Raw genomic sequence first — 13,443 nt, 5'->3', positions numbered from 1 at the left:
GTACAGTACAGGACGACAGTAGACACACATGTTGTGAGTATCTCTACTGGTAGAAGCAGTGTCCGTATGTATAATATTGTGAAGAACAGGACGACAGTAAACACAAAGGTTGTGAGTGTCTCTGTTGGTAGTATGTACAGTATTGTGAAGAACAGGACATGTGCTGGGTATCTGTACTGGTAGAAGCAGTGTCAGTATGTACAGTATTGTGAAGAACAGGACAACAGTAGACAAATATATGGTGGGTATCTGTACTGGTAGTTTGTACTGTATTGTGAAGAACAGGACATGTGTTGGGTATCTGTATTGGTAGAGGCAGTGTTAGTATGTACAGTAATGTGAAGAACAGGACAACAGCAGACAAACATATGGTGAGTATCTGTGCTGGTCGAAGCTGTGTCAGTATGTACAGTATTGTGAAGAACAGGACAACAGTAAACACAAAGGTTGTGAGTGTCTCTGTTGGTAGTATGTACAGTATTGTGAAGAACAGGACATGTGTTGGGTATCTGTATTGGTAGAGGCAGTGTTAGTATGTACAGTATTGTGAAGAACAGGACAACAGCAGACAAACATATGGTGAGTATCTGTACTGGTCGAAGCAGTGTCAGTATGTACAGTATTGTGAAGAACAGGACAACAGTAGACAAACATGTGTTAGGTGTCTGTACTGGTCGAAGCAGTGTCAGTATGTACAGTATTGTGAAGAACAGGACAACAGTAGACAAACATATGGTGAGTATCTATACTGGTCGAAGCAGTGTCAGTATGTACAGTATTGTGAAGAACAGGACAACAGTAGACAAACATATGGTGAGTATCTGTACTGGTCGAAGCAGTGTCAGTATGTACAGAATTGTGAAGAACAGAACAACAGTAGACAAACATATGGTGAGTATGTACAGTATTGTGAAGAACAGGACAACAGTAGACAAACATATGGTGAGTATCTGTACTGGTCGAAGCAGTGTCAGTATGTACAGTATTGTGAAGAACAGGACAACAGTAGACAAACATATGGTGAGTATCTGTACTGGTCGAAGCAGTGTCAGTATGTACAGTATTGTGAAGAACAGGACAACAGTAGACAAACATATGGTGAGTATCTGTACTGGTCGAAGCAGAGTCAGTATGATGGTTATATATTCAGTACTAGTAAATATTCAACAGGTATAGCTCAATCGTGAAAGACCAACTGTGCACTACAAAGAGTAAGCTGTCATATATCATTACGCTGACAGCATCTTGAGCATGTACTAGTTTCATGGATATGTGCCCTACATAAATATTCTATATCGATAAATAATTGATATGAGTGAAATATAATTGCCTTGAACTAAACCCACATTTTTGAATGGATCCAAAAGCCCTATTACAATGAATGAGTATGGTTGTATGCTCTCACCAGCATTATTTCAAACCATATCATGATGCAGGGACAACAGAAATTGGCTCACACTTTGTACTTGTGTGGGAAATCAATTCTAGTCCATTGGCATAACAATTGAATATTGTAAGCACAAGGCATCAGTACTACAGACCAGGGGCTCCCTTCATGGAGCAACCTTTACTAAGGTTAACCTTTTCTCCCATTGTTTACATTGCACTAAGGTTACCTCAGTGACTTGCAGTCACCTTAGTGCTTTGTGAAAGTAGGCCCATGTCCTGATCGCATTGATAAGGAATTTACATAGTGATTTATCCTTATCTATAATCAATTTGATAGGTGGTGTGTCTAAACAGTTTTGCCCTATATTCACTGCAGTATCATCTTTAATCTATGATAGATGACTTGGCAGTATGCATTGTTCCAGATGTTCAACTTCTCTGTAATATTTAGGTTATGAAGATGCATGTCAGTATTTTCAATGGAAGTTTTCCTGCTGTTGTTCAACTGAGTAATAGGTAGTGTGTCTCTCTTCAGGGTGACCTCCGAAGCAGTGGGGAAATCAAGGTGTTTAAACTGGGTGCTGATGCCAACGACCTGTGTGTTGTATTTGCTCATGACTATGAAACACACATTCTCCACGTCATGAAAGATCTGCATGTACATAATCATATAATAGGTAAGAATATGAGGCCTCAGTTGACCTATTAAGATCCAGGTTTCAGCTCGCTTTCAGTAGTGTATGTTTGTGGTAAGAAGCAAGTAAGGGATTGGATGGTCAGCCTCACTGACTTGTATGATGCATGTCATGGTATCCCTGTTGAAGCAGTCTCTGGATTGTCAGGTCCAGACTTGATTATTTTCAGACTACCATCATATGGCTGGAATATTGCTGAGTGTGGTGCTAAAAACAAGGGAAGAGGTTTCAATGATTTGGTTTGTGTCATGGAAAGGAATGTTAATGGTCAATGTTAAAAAAGAGTGGAAGTTTTGAACATGACAAGGATATTTGCTTGCCAAGCACCCTTTGCTTAGAATCCTAGATATATCCATGTGAAAGTTGGATTCGTGACGAGACAGGTTACGTGCAGCTTGACAAGGCTGTGGTATTAGCATGCGTTAATCGAACATGCATCCTGTTGTCTATCATGAAAAGCCAATTATGATCATGAGGAAATTTGTTTCAGAAAAATTCTTACGGGTTGTGAAAAACTGCAATGATGTGAGTCTTGACAAAGATACATTGATGAAAGATTTCCGCTTCAAAGATGAAGAAATCACGTGAGTTGTATTGGTATGCATTTGCAGACACATTGACAAACTGATATATTCTCTGATATGTTTACTGGTAAGTTTTGTGCAACATCACAATTGATAAAATCGACATATAGGCTGACACATTTACACATTCAATGACTCTTGTCCAAACAAAATAACACATTCACCAAGATACTAAACACCCACACATCAACTGAAAAAGTTCTACTATAAATGCCATATTAACTAAAATGCTGACACATTGACTCATTGTCAAACTGACACTTTAACTGACACATTGATTAACAAATAGAAGCATTCACAGTAGTATAGGGAATGATAGTCCGAAAACACTTTTCAAAAACCCCTCTAAAAAGCCTCATTTACTAAATGAGGCTTTGGTGGGACCATTAGCTCTTGCTATTATTGCCCCTACTACAAAGCCACGCCATCACGTTTACCGTGACTTGGCAGGCGGTAACACTGTGCCGTACGGTACGATCAATAATTCTTCTCTTACAAAACCCCTACCCGGCCCACCCCTCAAGTAGTACAAGTTAGGTTCGTCGGCTTTCATATCCACTTTATCTATGTTGTAAGTTTTGACCGACCATATAGGATCGGTGGCTCGCTTACGGCTATCGCCCTCGTGTTCCCCCGGCTGGTATAGATACCTAACTAAGGCCCTATCTGGTATCTGTTTCTCCTTTCCACGCAATGGAGCAGACGACTCTGCTAACACTGATTTTAGTTTGATAGCGTCTGCCGGTTTCTTACCAGTGAGCCGGGTTACTTCATGGTTGATTGCCGACACCACCTCGGGTAACCTCGCTACCCATTCGGTCGATCGTTTTCCAGTGGTTGTCATTTCCCTAGCATATTGATGACCGAACAAGCGCTCAGCCAAAGTCCTATTAAATCTCTCAACTATAGCTTGGCTGCGATGGGCTCCGGCCGTGCCACGTCTGACCTTTGTATCGTGTTTGGTTAGCAGTTGTGAAACGACACCCATGAACTCCCGTCCGGGATCAACTTGCAGCTCTGTTGGCCAAGTCAGCGGGCTGCGTTTGTATATGCGTTCTAATCCTTTGGCTACTTTGGCCGAATCTTTCGTGGTCAAGGGTTCGGCTTCCTTGTAACGACTGGCTACGTCCACTACGGTTAAGGCATACTTGTACCTCTTATCATGAGGTAGGAACAGTAGGTCTGCCTGGTGAATGCTATTAGGTATGTTAATTCCGAAACTCCTTCTAGGTACGTAGCGTGGCGCCGGCAAATAGATCTGCCACAGGGCTTGTTTTTCAAGCCACGCTTTGGCTTTCTCTGGTGATACTCGTGCCATTTTAGATAGCTTATCTACTGCGCTAGCTCCTTTCCAATATCCACGCGGGCTGTAATAAATAGCCTCAAATTTTTTCATGTCCATACGCGTATGTGTTTATACCATCAATAGCTATCCAACGTTTCGTGTCCATAGGCGATAGGGACGTCTTGTTTATAGTCAGTCCGTATATCTTATGTCCATCACTTCTAAGCGTGTTCATCTTATGCCTAAAGGTACGGGTCTTGAACAGGGCCTCCTTGAATCTGGCGTGTTTGATGTGTTGTTTCACCACATATTTCTTAACCCCTTTAGCTTTTCGGATCTCACTATTGTCGGCTTTCAATATGGAGTACATCTTAGGCCTCAAACCTATGTACTCAGCTATTGGCGTGCCAGCACACTCGTCCTTCATCTTACCTAGGACCTTTTTATTTACCGTGCTGTGTATAGTATGGGTCTTAGGATAGTCGCTGGTGTCGTATAAATCGATGTGTTTTTTCATGTCCTCGTACACGTCCTCGGTTCGAATCTCCATCAGCAGGGAATCCGTGTCAGTGTACAGCACTTCGCACCTGTCGCCGTACTGTTTCTTAAGCTCGTTGTAGTAAAAGTCGTACATCAGGTGTTTGGATAAATCGAGGATGCTCATCCCAACGTAAACAGGTCGGTTGAATTTTATGTGGCTTTTCTTCATGTGTATGGCAACTAGGTCGTCTGTGAATATTTTATTACGGTTGAATGCCGGACTGGCTATCAATTTCCTGAGCTTGTCTTCCTCACTAGATCTAACCAGTTTCACGGTTACGCGTTTCCTAAGGTTTTCCATAGTCTTACCAAACACCGAGTTGTTCATGAGCTTGTAGAGATTTTTCTCAAAATCACTGGTGGCTTTTTTTCGTAGGTCTGTGTTCATTCTGATGTAGGGCTCCATCCATGGGCTCTGGTCGAACATGAGCACCCTGTGTATTTTGGTCAGCCTCATACCCAATGACAGGTACAGCTGTAGGTTGCGATAGTGAACTATGTACTTGGTCTTATTCATTAAGTTAGGCACGAGTTTTTCAACGTCCGCCACACGACCACCTGACAAGTTATGTTGGTACTCAGACATCCAGTCTGTGTTAACTTTCATACGTTCGGGTGCAAGGGGATAGCTGTTGTGCGATGTGTGTAATTCCTTGGGATACTCTAAGTCAACTTCGAGGATATACCCTTTGTTCGAATCTGGTGCAATGCCCATAACATCAACGTTTGGTACCCATTCGAATCCTCCTGTAGGTAGATACTGGCTCATAGCCCAGCCGTACAGGTTATTTGCGTCGAGGTAGAGAATGTGATTGGTTGGTTTGTTAGGATCGTAACCTTTCACGTATTGATTATTTGCTTTAGCGTATCGTTTGGATGCCATGGAAATCCCACCTCGCAAGCCCTTCTCAATGAATAGGTGCATGTCGTAATCTGTGAGCAATTCCAAATTAACTCCGGTCTTTCTAAGCAAGGCGTCCCACGACAGACCTGGGCTGGTGTAATACCATGCGGGGTCGAGTTTATACTGCTTGAAACATGTTTGCCGAAACGTCTCGAACACGTCGGCTAACAGCAGTACATCTGTCCTCAAGTACAGGTCATGATAATCGCCAAGGTTCTTACAACCCAGTTTATTCCATACGTTAATCGCGTGCGAGTAATCGTCTCGTGAGACGGACGCCTCATTCAGCTTGCTATAAAAGCAGTCGATAGGAGGTAGTCTGGTCTCTGTGAACTTAGCCCAGCTATCCATGTACTCATATGGGTATACGCCCTTCCTCATGAGCAGGTGTCTAGTCTCGGCGTCTGTGTATCGATCTGTGATAGGGAAGGTATTGTTGGCCTTGACCAGACTGTCGAGTGACGACAGGAGGAATTGAAACGAGTCAATGAACCTAAGTCCGTTTAAGCTGAAGGAGATGTATCTCTCCATGTTGTTTGGGATGCACGATATATTACCATCGATTTTCGCGATGGCCTGCATGATCAAGTGAGAGTCGTATCCTCTCAAGTTGTGAAAGACAACGGGGATGTTTATTGTCTTAGGATTGATTTTAAGCTTGAGGTTGCACGCGTTGTGAGCGGCGCCTCTATACTTACCAGTTATGTGGCAGTGATCTCTCACCGAATCACCGTTAAGTGGCGAGTCGCACACGTGACAGTTAGTGCTACTGGCGTGAGCTAGCATGTCGGCTCTGGTCATACGCATTGGAGCGATTTTATACAATGCATTCCTAATAATTTTTTCTTCCTCCTGCAAGCACTTTAGAAACCTTTCAGCCGCGTCAGGACCCCTATACACTACCGGAGCTTTCGTTTCCCCATCACAACGGACGACAATGTATCCAAACGAACAGGCTTTATGCTCTTGTGTTTTGTGTGTGAAACTCCCACTAGTGGATGATTCCCCTACAATTAAGGCTTCGAAGTCGGCGTATATAATATAAGGCACAGACATTTGATTCTTGTGATTGTCGAATTTTAGGATATTTTCACCTTCCTTAGGCATGTCGACTCGTATGGCCGTCTGCCCAACACCTTGGCAATCCTCCAGGTGGGATTCTAATAAATCGGCCCGACTGAAACAGTGTAGGCATCGTACACAAAAGTGTTTTTCCCCAACGTGTTTCGACTGGTCGTGCAACAACCGGCTGAGATGTTTTATCCACGTGTAGTGATACGTTTCACCTTTTTGAATCATGAATAAATTAATAACTTGACAATCCTTCACCGGGCTGACCCTGTGTATTATTGTTGTATTACCTTCGTGTCCAAAGACATTTATAGCCAGATTATTCTGTTTTTCTACTTTAGTGATCTGGGATATTGGGGTGGGTTCATCTATACCATCCCAGTTGAGCCCATCGTCCTGTGGATAATTAGAAGGCCTGTTCGGATTAGTGGCAGCTGGAAATAAGGCTGACCTGATAGATAACCTCAAGCAATCGTTTCCTCTATTCTTAACGTTTACTATGGCTTGTTTGTTCTTATAGTAGGGAGGCAAGGCTAGGTATGACCCACCTCTGAACGGCACGTATTTAGCTATATCTAGATAGACATTATCGATTTTATCTACAGCCCACCCGGACCCCATGTGTGTGTAGCGTTCTAGGTATTCTCGTATCTGCTGAAAACTATTATCGATTGATGTGTCAATGGTCTCTGCATGTGTGACGACCTCTTGTTTACCTCGGAAGTAAGGTTGAATATACTCAGTGGTACTCCCAACCTGCTTATCGAGTGACATTTTCACTGTGATCTGAAACTTGATACTTCCTAGATTATTTAGTTCCTGGTTGACCTTATCAGCTATCAGAGGCTTAATATCTGTAATGTCTATGTTTCTATCAATGTGCATGCGCCAACCTCTCAAATAATTGCCTACGGTGTGCTCAGTGCGCACAAACTGTAGGTCAATAGCTCTATTCTGTCGTAATAATTCTACAAGCTGTGGTTTTCTCATACGAGAATACCCACCTAAACCCAAATCGTGTGCCTCGGCTTTCAGTTGTTTTACAGTTGGACGTGCTACTGGGGCATGTGATAACAATGTGGTTAACCCGGCTTTCCCCAGTTTTGAATAACCCGTGTATCCAAGCTGTTTCGCTTGAGCTTTTAACTGTTTTACCGTAGGAGGGACTTCTAAACCTAGTAATCTCAACAATGCTGGCTTCCGCATTCTAGAATACCCGATAACACCTCTCTGTTTTGCGACCCTCTTGAGCTCGCGCACAGTAGTCATTGTGTTTACACCTAAGAGAACTAATGTCTAATTGGTTCACAGTAAGGGGAGGTAACTCCTCCACTCTTGATAAAAAATATTTTATTTCTTGTAATCACTTATTAACCAAACTCGGTTTGTTGGCCACAATTCTCGTAAGTCTTCCAACAGCTTGTGTGAATCTATGTAGGCATCGATCAGTGTTTGGTTATTTGATAACAATTCGATTAACCCGGCTCTCCCCAGGTTTGAATAACGCCGGCATCCAAGCTGTTTTGCTATAGCTTTTAATTGTTTTACCGTAAGATAGGCTTCCATATTCAAGAATGTACAGTAGACATGTTTACACCTAAGAGAACCAATCTCTAATTGGATTTTATCTTGAGCAGTCGCCTACGTTCTTTTATGTAGTCTTTTTTATTCTCGTATATGAGTTGATGTCTGACTACGTTCGCTCCGTGAGCTTTACATAAACAGTAGTGCCCTTTAACCCCGATACCACACACAGAACACGTGTAGTTAGGACTTCCCATATGGAAACAACAGAACCCCTGATTCCTGCATTTCCTACCACAGGCCTCGGTCTTCCCCATAAGTATATATTCACATCGGTATGGAGCGGGTCTCATGTTTACTTATATAGGTATTTTAGTTTAATTGCTTAGCAACCAACGCAGTAGCTGCTATACCCAACACTATGAAGCCCAGTTCACGATTCATTTGTCCCTTGGATGGTGTGTAGTACTGAGCGAGTGTGGGTTCATTGAGCGCTTCCAATCGTTTACCAGTTAGTAGGTAGTATTCTTTCATTGCTTCATCAACATCGTTGAATGTTTGAACGGCATGGTTTTCACGCTGGAGTTGTTCGTTAATGAAATCGAGCCTCTGGAGGCGTTTTTTAGCGTACTCGGCCTGTGCTCTTTGTAATTTCTCAGTAGCGAGATCGTGTCGCTTCCTTTCTTCCTGTATTTCAGCCGCGTGATCATCTCGTAGTTTCGAGAAGAGGTAATTACTCCCGGAAAATGCCAGGGCATTCACTAACGCCCCACCGACCATCATAGCTATCGTGGCCATCCCTATATTTATTTCATTATATTATCAGGTATTATTCCTTGTTTTACTAGGATGTCTTTTGTGGCCATCGCCATACCAAGGTTCATTATGAGCATACCCATATCCTGCAGGTTGAAATCTAGCTTGATAGTTGGTTGTTTAAGCACCATTTTAGTCAACCGAGCGTACCCTACGGCTAGACTGGCTACCACTGTGGCGTGGTATGCGTCGTTGACGAACGTTTTCCCCTCAGACATTATGTATATAATATAAAATATTTTAAATTATAACATGATATGCGGGTCTACCATGGGGGATACCCCCATACCCCCACTGTTGGGGGTTACCTCACTGTTGGGTGGTGGCTCACTGTGGGAGGGTACCCCCACGTATAACCATGTTATAACCAAGGCAGCAGTTACGCCTACAGCCAACAACAGTCGGGTTGGATTGGTCACTTTATGTTGGTTACACCACCGTTTTTTACCGGCAGCTACTCTCTTAGGATTCTTCTGCCTGGTTACTGTTGGGGGTACCCCCACTGAAGGGGTCTCCTCCATCACTGGTTCCTGTGAATCCACTGGGGTCTCCTCCTGTGCAGCATCCATCTATACTATTATTATTATTCTTTCTCTCAAATTGGCAATGTTTTGCTGTGATAATCGCCGCCGTCACTGGAGCCAACAACATACCATATTTGTGGTACAGCCCGCAGCTGATAGAGCTCACGGCGTGTTCGATAAAAGGGTCTTTATCTAGGTCCTCCCACAGGTAAAGTCGGCGCTCTGGTGGAATGGGAAGGAATTGTGATACAATACCGGTGTATATCTGGGTCATAGCCGATCCTATTGTTTTTGTCATTTCTGCTCCGAGCCGGGACTCGTATCTAGCGTACAGCTTATCGATTTCTTCAGCTGACATTTTGTTAATTTTATCTGGAGTGTAGTCTCCAAAGTAATGTTTGGCTTTACCTCCAACAGCCAACGCCACCAGTTTCTCTCGCTTGTCATCAGTGGGGCCTGCGGGCGGTGTGGGGGAACCCTCCACAGACAATTGTTCGAGCAATTCCTCACACTCCATCTTATAATATAACAAGTAAGATTTAGTTTTAACTATATAATACCCGATACAGACAAAACACAGAGAAATGAAGGTTAAGTTGCACACGACAAATACTTCGAATATCATAGCTATATGCTTAGCTTTGCTTAGCTTTAGCTTAGCTTTAGCTTAGCTTTGCTTAGCTTTTACTTAGCTTTGCTTAGCAAACTATATATGCTACTGGTTGGTCGGTCTTTAGCACGAGCTTAGCGTGTTTAGTTTCAGCGAGCTGTTTCTTCACCCGTTCCCGTTCTAATTTACTCATCACATCGTTCTCTCTCAAACACTCCTCGAATGAATCCCTGTCCTTGCAGTGAAATAAGGCCACCCATCGCGTCTGCTCCCTGAGGTCTTTCAACACCGAGTTGAACTTCTGCGTTAGCACCCAGACGCTGTGATTTGCATGCCGGCCGGAGAAGGCCAGGTACGATAGCATGTCTCTCTTTTTTGTTATCTCGCGATTAGCGCTGCAGTCGTCCAGTATGAACAGCGTCGGTTCCCCTTTAAATTTCTCGTGAAGAGCTTTCAACCAGTCCTGCAGGCGTGTTCCAGGGTCGATTTTGTGTACGTCCGGGTCCGTCATCACCCAAGGTCGCGCGTACGTTTTATTCATGCTCAGAGTAGGACACATGATAACGATGTTATCGAACACACCCTTGTAGTAACCCTCCAACATATCCAACACGAAAACGGTCTTCCCACAGCCAGTCTGCCCGCATATGATAGCGCAGTGTGGGTCAGTGGGTAACCCCAGGGGGTCTCCCCCATTAGTAGATGGCTTGCACAAATCTCCCATTGTCTATATTAAGTTGCGCGTCCATAATTACGTACAGATATAATTTCAACTTACCAGCGGTTTGGGCCTTCTTATTAATCTGGATGGTTATCCCTTCGCTGCCGTTATCTATACGACGCCCGCTACCGTGCAGTTTATCATCATCAGTGGACCGCATGTCCAACCATAGGGCGTACTTGGTGGTCAGGTATTCACCGATCTGCACGGAGCCGAGGTCCAGGTCCTTTGTTATGTAATCCCCCACTGGTAGCTTTTTTATCTCATCCCACTGCTGGTGTGGTCTCATACCATGACTGAACAGCTGGTTGGGCACGCCCTCGATGGTAACTTCCACCTTTTCAATCTCGGGGTTGAAAAACTTCTCGCTGTCCCTCCGGAATGGATCGTAATCCTCCACGGGGACGACCAGGATACCTTTCATCGATCGCGCCGGCACGTTCAGGTTGATATTCCACACAGTGTCGCTCTTGTCTCGCACGACTGATCTATGTCTCAGTACGCGATCGTACAGAATGGCCATCTTCCCAGAGTACTGGCTTCGAACCTGCCTGGCCAGCTCCGGGCTAGTGACCATGTCGAACTCAAGAGAGATGTTGTCTATGGCATAACTGGCCTCATCACCGTTCGGCGTACGCACTACTTTGCTATAGTCGTTAAACGTGAGCTCGTATTCGAGCCTATCACCCAGCGCGGCCTGGTAAAACGGCGCGTGTCCCGTGAGCAACTCGAAGTCGAGCGGCACGCAGAATCGATTCCCGTATGCTAGAGCGATGGCCTTTTCACCGTCCGATAGCTTGTCTTGCTGGTCTGTCGTGAAGACGTATCCTATGCGCGCCCGGGTTGATTTGCTGATACCCTGGTACACATCATTGACTCGTTCTCTCTCGCTTTTCCAGAGATCCTTGTAGCAGTGAAACACGTCGCTGTCGTCGATGCTCAGTACCTCGTTACCGCTTATCTTGACGGTCGTTTTCTTGATGATAGCTCGACCCACGTTCCGCACTAGCTCGCGTTTGTCGTTGTCGGAGGTCAACGTGATATTGAACGCCAGTCGAACAGTGCCTGGTACAATGAGGTCATTCTCACCAAGGTTTGGAAATCTAACCAGCAGAGTTTGGTTCTGGTCTATCTTGCTGGGATTGTTGGTGATGGTCACCGACTGGCGCACGGCTCTGGCACCTAATGGCTCTCTCAATTTTCTGAAAGGATCTAATTTTCTACCGTACATTGTTATATAAATGAAATATATTTTTAATACTAATGGATGAAGACATACCTATGGATGATATGCGGGGCGATAGTGCCCAGGCATATGATGACCAGGAGACCTCATTCTCGCAAGGTGACGAGCTCCTTAAGGGCGCCGTCGACGATTATTACGACGTAGTTGAAAATAAATCCAAACTCAAGTCGTCGGGAAGGTACTACAACAATTTTACCTTCGATAGCAATGGCACGCTGCGTTTGAAAGCTCACCCGGGGATTGATCTCTTTCATCAAACAACGAGAAAACCGCTTGCTTTATCAACATTGGCCGGTAAATATAAGATTAACTTTGTCCAAGATGAACTAGGCTTCACAGATTACGGTGGCGCGCGACCTAAGCAGTATCCTCCGAAGTTAGTTCAAGATCTGGAAGGCATCAGGGACGCCACATCAAATCAAAACATGACTTATGATATTAAAAAGGTGTTGGCCGACTACGAGAACAAACCATTCCCGGGGCTCGAATTTACCGTTCGGGAACTGCGGGGGTTGGATCTGACGATGCAAACCATTCGCGGACATCTCGCGAAAAGCACAGCCAAAATGAGTGAGATAGACGACCACATCGCCTATGAAAAGAAAAAACTCGGTGAAACTGAGGACGAGTCTATGAAAGCCACCATCGAGGAACGAATACGTAATTTGGAAGATGAAAAGCAAACCTGGCTGGAGACAACATCCTCCTTCAAAGAAAAGCTTCGATCCCAGGTCAACCGTATACGGGAAACCATCAATCAAGTCCTCTACCGAGACACCACGTTAGCAGACAGGATTCGGATATTATTCCGGGAGCAAGGGATCACCATCGCCAGCATTCTGACTGCATTGGGTTTAATCATATCAACCCTGGTGGTGTCACTGGTGGGAGGAACCCCTGTGGGGCCTGCCGGCGGCGGTGGAACTCCAGGCGGTGGTGGTGGTGTTAAAGACTGGATCAAAAAACTCGGGGAAGGCCTAGCTAAACTGGCTGGTAAAGCCGCCGAAGCCCTTCCCGGCATCCTGGGTAGCATCGTCTCGTGGTTGTTGAGCGCTCTGTCTAAAACTGCCATGTGGCTCAGTCAAAACCTGTGGGCAGCCATCGTCGCCGTGGCGGGTCTGGTGTACGTAGCGGCTAAGAAATCTTTAACCAAATAAGTCCCAAAGTTACCCCGCCAACCACTAGGGCTGTTTTATTATCAATATGCTGCTGATAGGTGGTGGAAACCCCCACACCCCCCGGGGGTACCTCCACATGAACTTTAGGCTCCGGTGGTGGCGCAACTATACCCGTTTCACGTGGTTGGGTGTGTGGGATATGTGGGGTGTTAATATCGGGGTTGATACCCAACTTTTGGTCCGCCGTGGCTATAACTATTTCGTTGTTATAACCCACCACTTTTTTTATTCTAAGTTGCATATCACTCGGGGCCATGTATAACCCCACGCCGAACACGTAATTGACTTTCGATCTGGCGTATTCTAACACGTTTTGGTAGCGTTCGATGGCCCTCGGGAGATCAACTGGTGAATTG

The 13,443-nt window shown here is 44.8% G+C and overlaps 1 protein-coding gene across 5 annotated transcripts in view; it reads left to right on the top strand.

The window, feature by feature from the left end:
* Window positions 1-13,443, top strand: part of LOC137285242 (inactive serine/threonine-protein kinase 19-like) — a 38,279-nt gene that overhangs the window by 6,015 nt on the left and 18,821 nt on the right. For all 5 annotated transcript variants that reach the window (XM_067817542.1, XM_067817546.1, XM_067817544.1 and 2 more), the window contains exons 4-5: window positions 1,925-2,066; window positions 2,575-2,668. In XM_067817542.1, the coding sequence (XP_067673643.1) occupies window positions 1,925-2,066; window positions 2,575-2,668 (236 nt within the window). The remainder of the gene's footprint in view (window positions 1-1,924; window positions 2,067-2,574; window positions 2,669-13,443) is intronic.

This window comes from Haliotis asinina, chromosome 5 (genome assembly GCF_037392515.1).
Source record: "Haliotis asinina isolate JCU_RB_2024 chromosome 5, JCU_Hal_asi_v2, whole genome shotgun sequence".
In the NCBI taxonomy this organism is placed as follows: domain Eukaryota; kingdom Metazoa; phylum Mollusca; class Gastropoda; order Lepetellida; family Haliotidae; genus Haliotis; species Haliotis asinina.
This window is presented reverse-complemented; position numbering and strand designations above follow the sequence as displayed.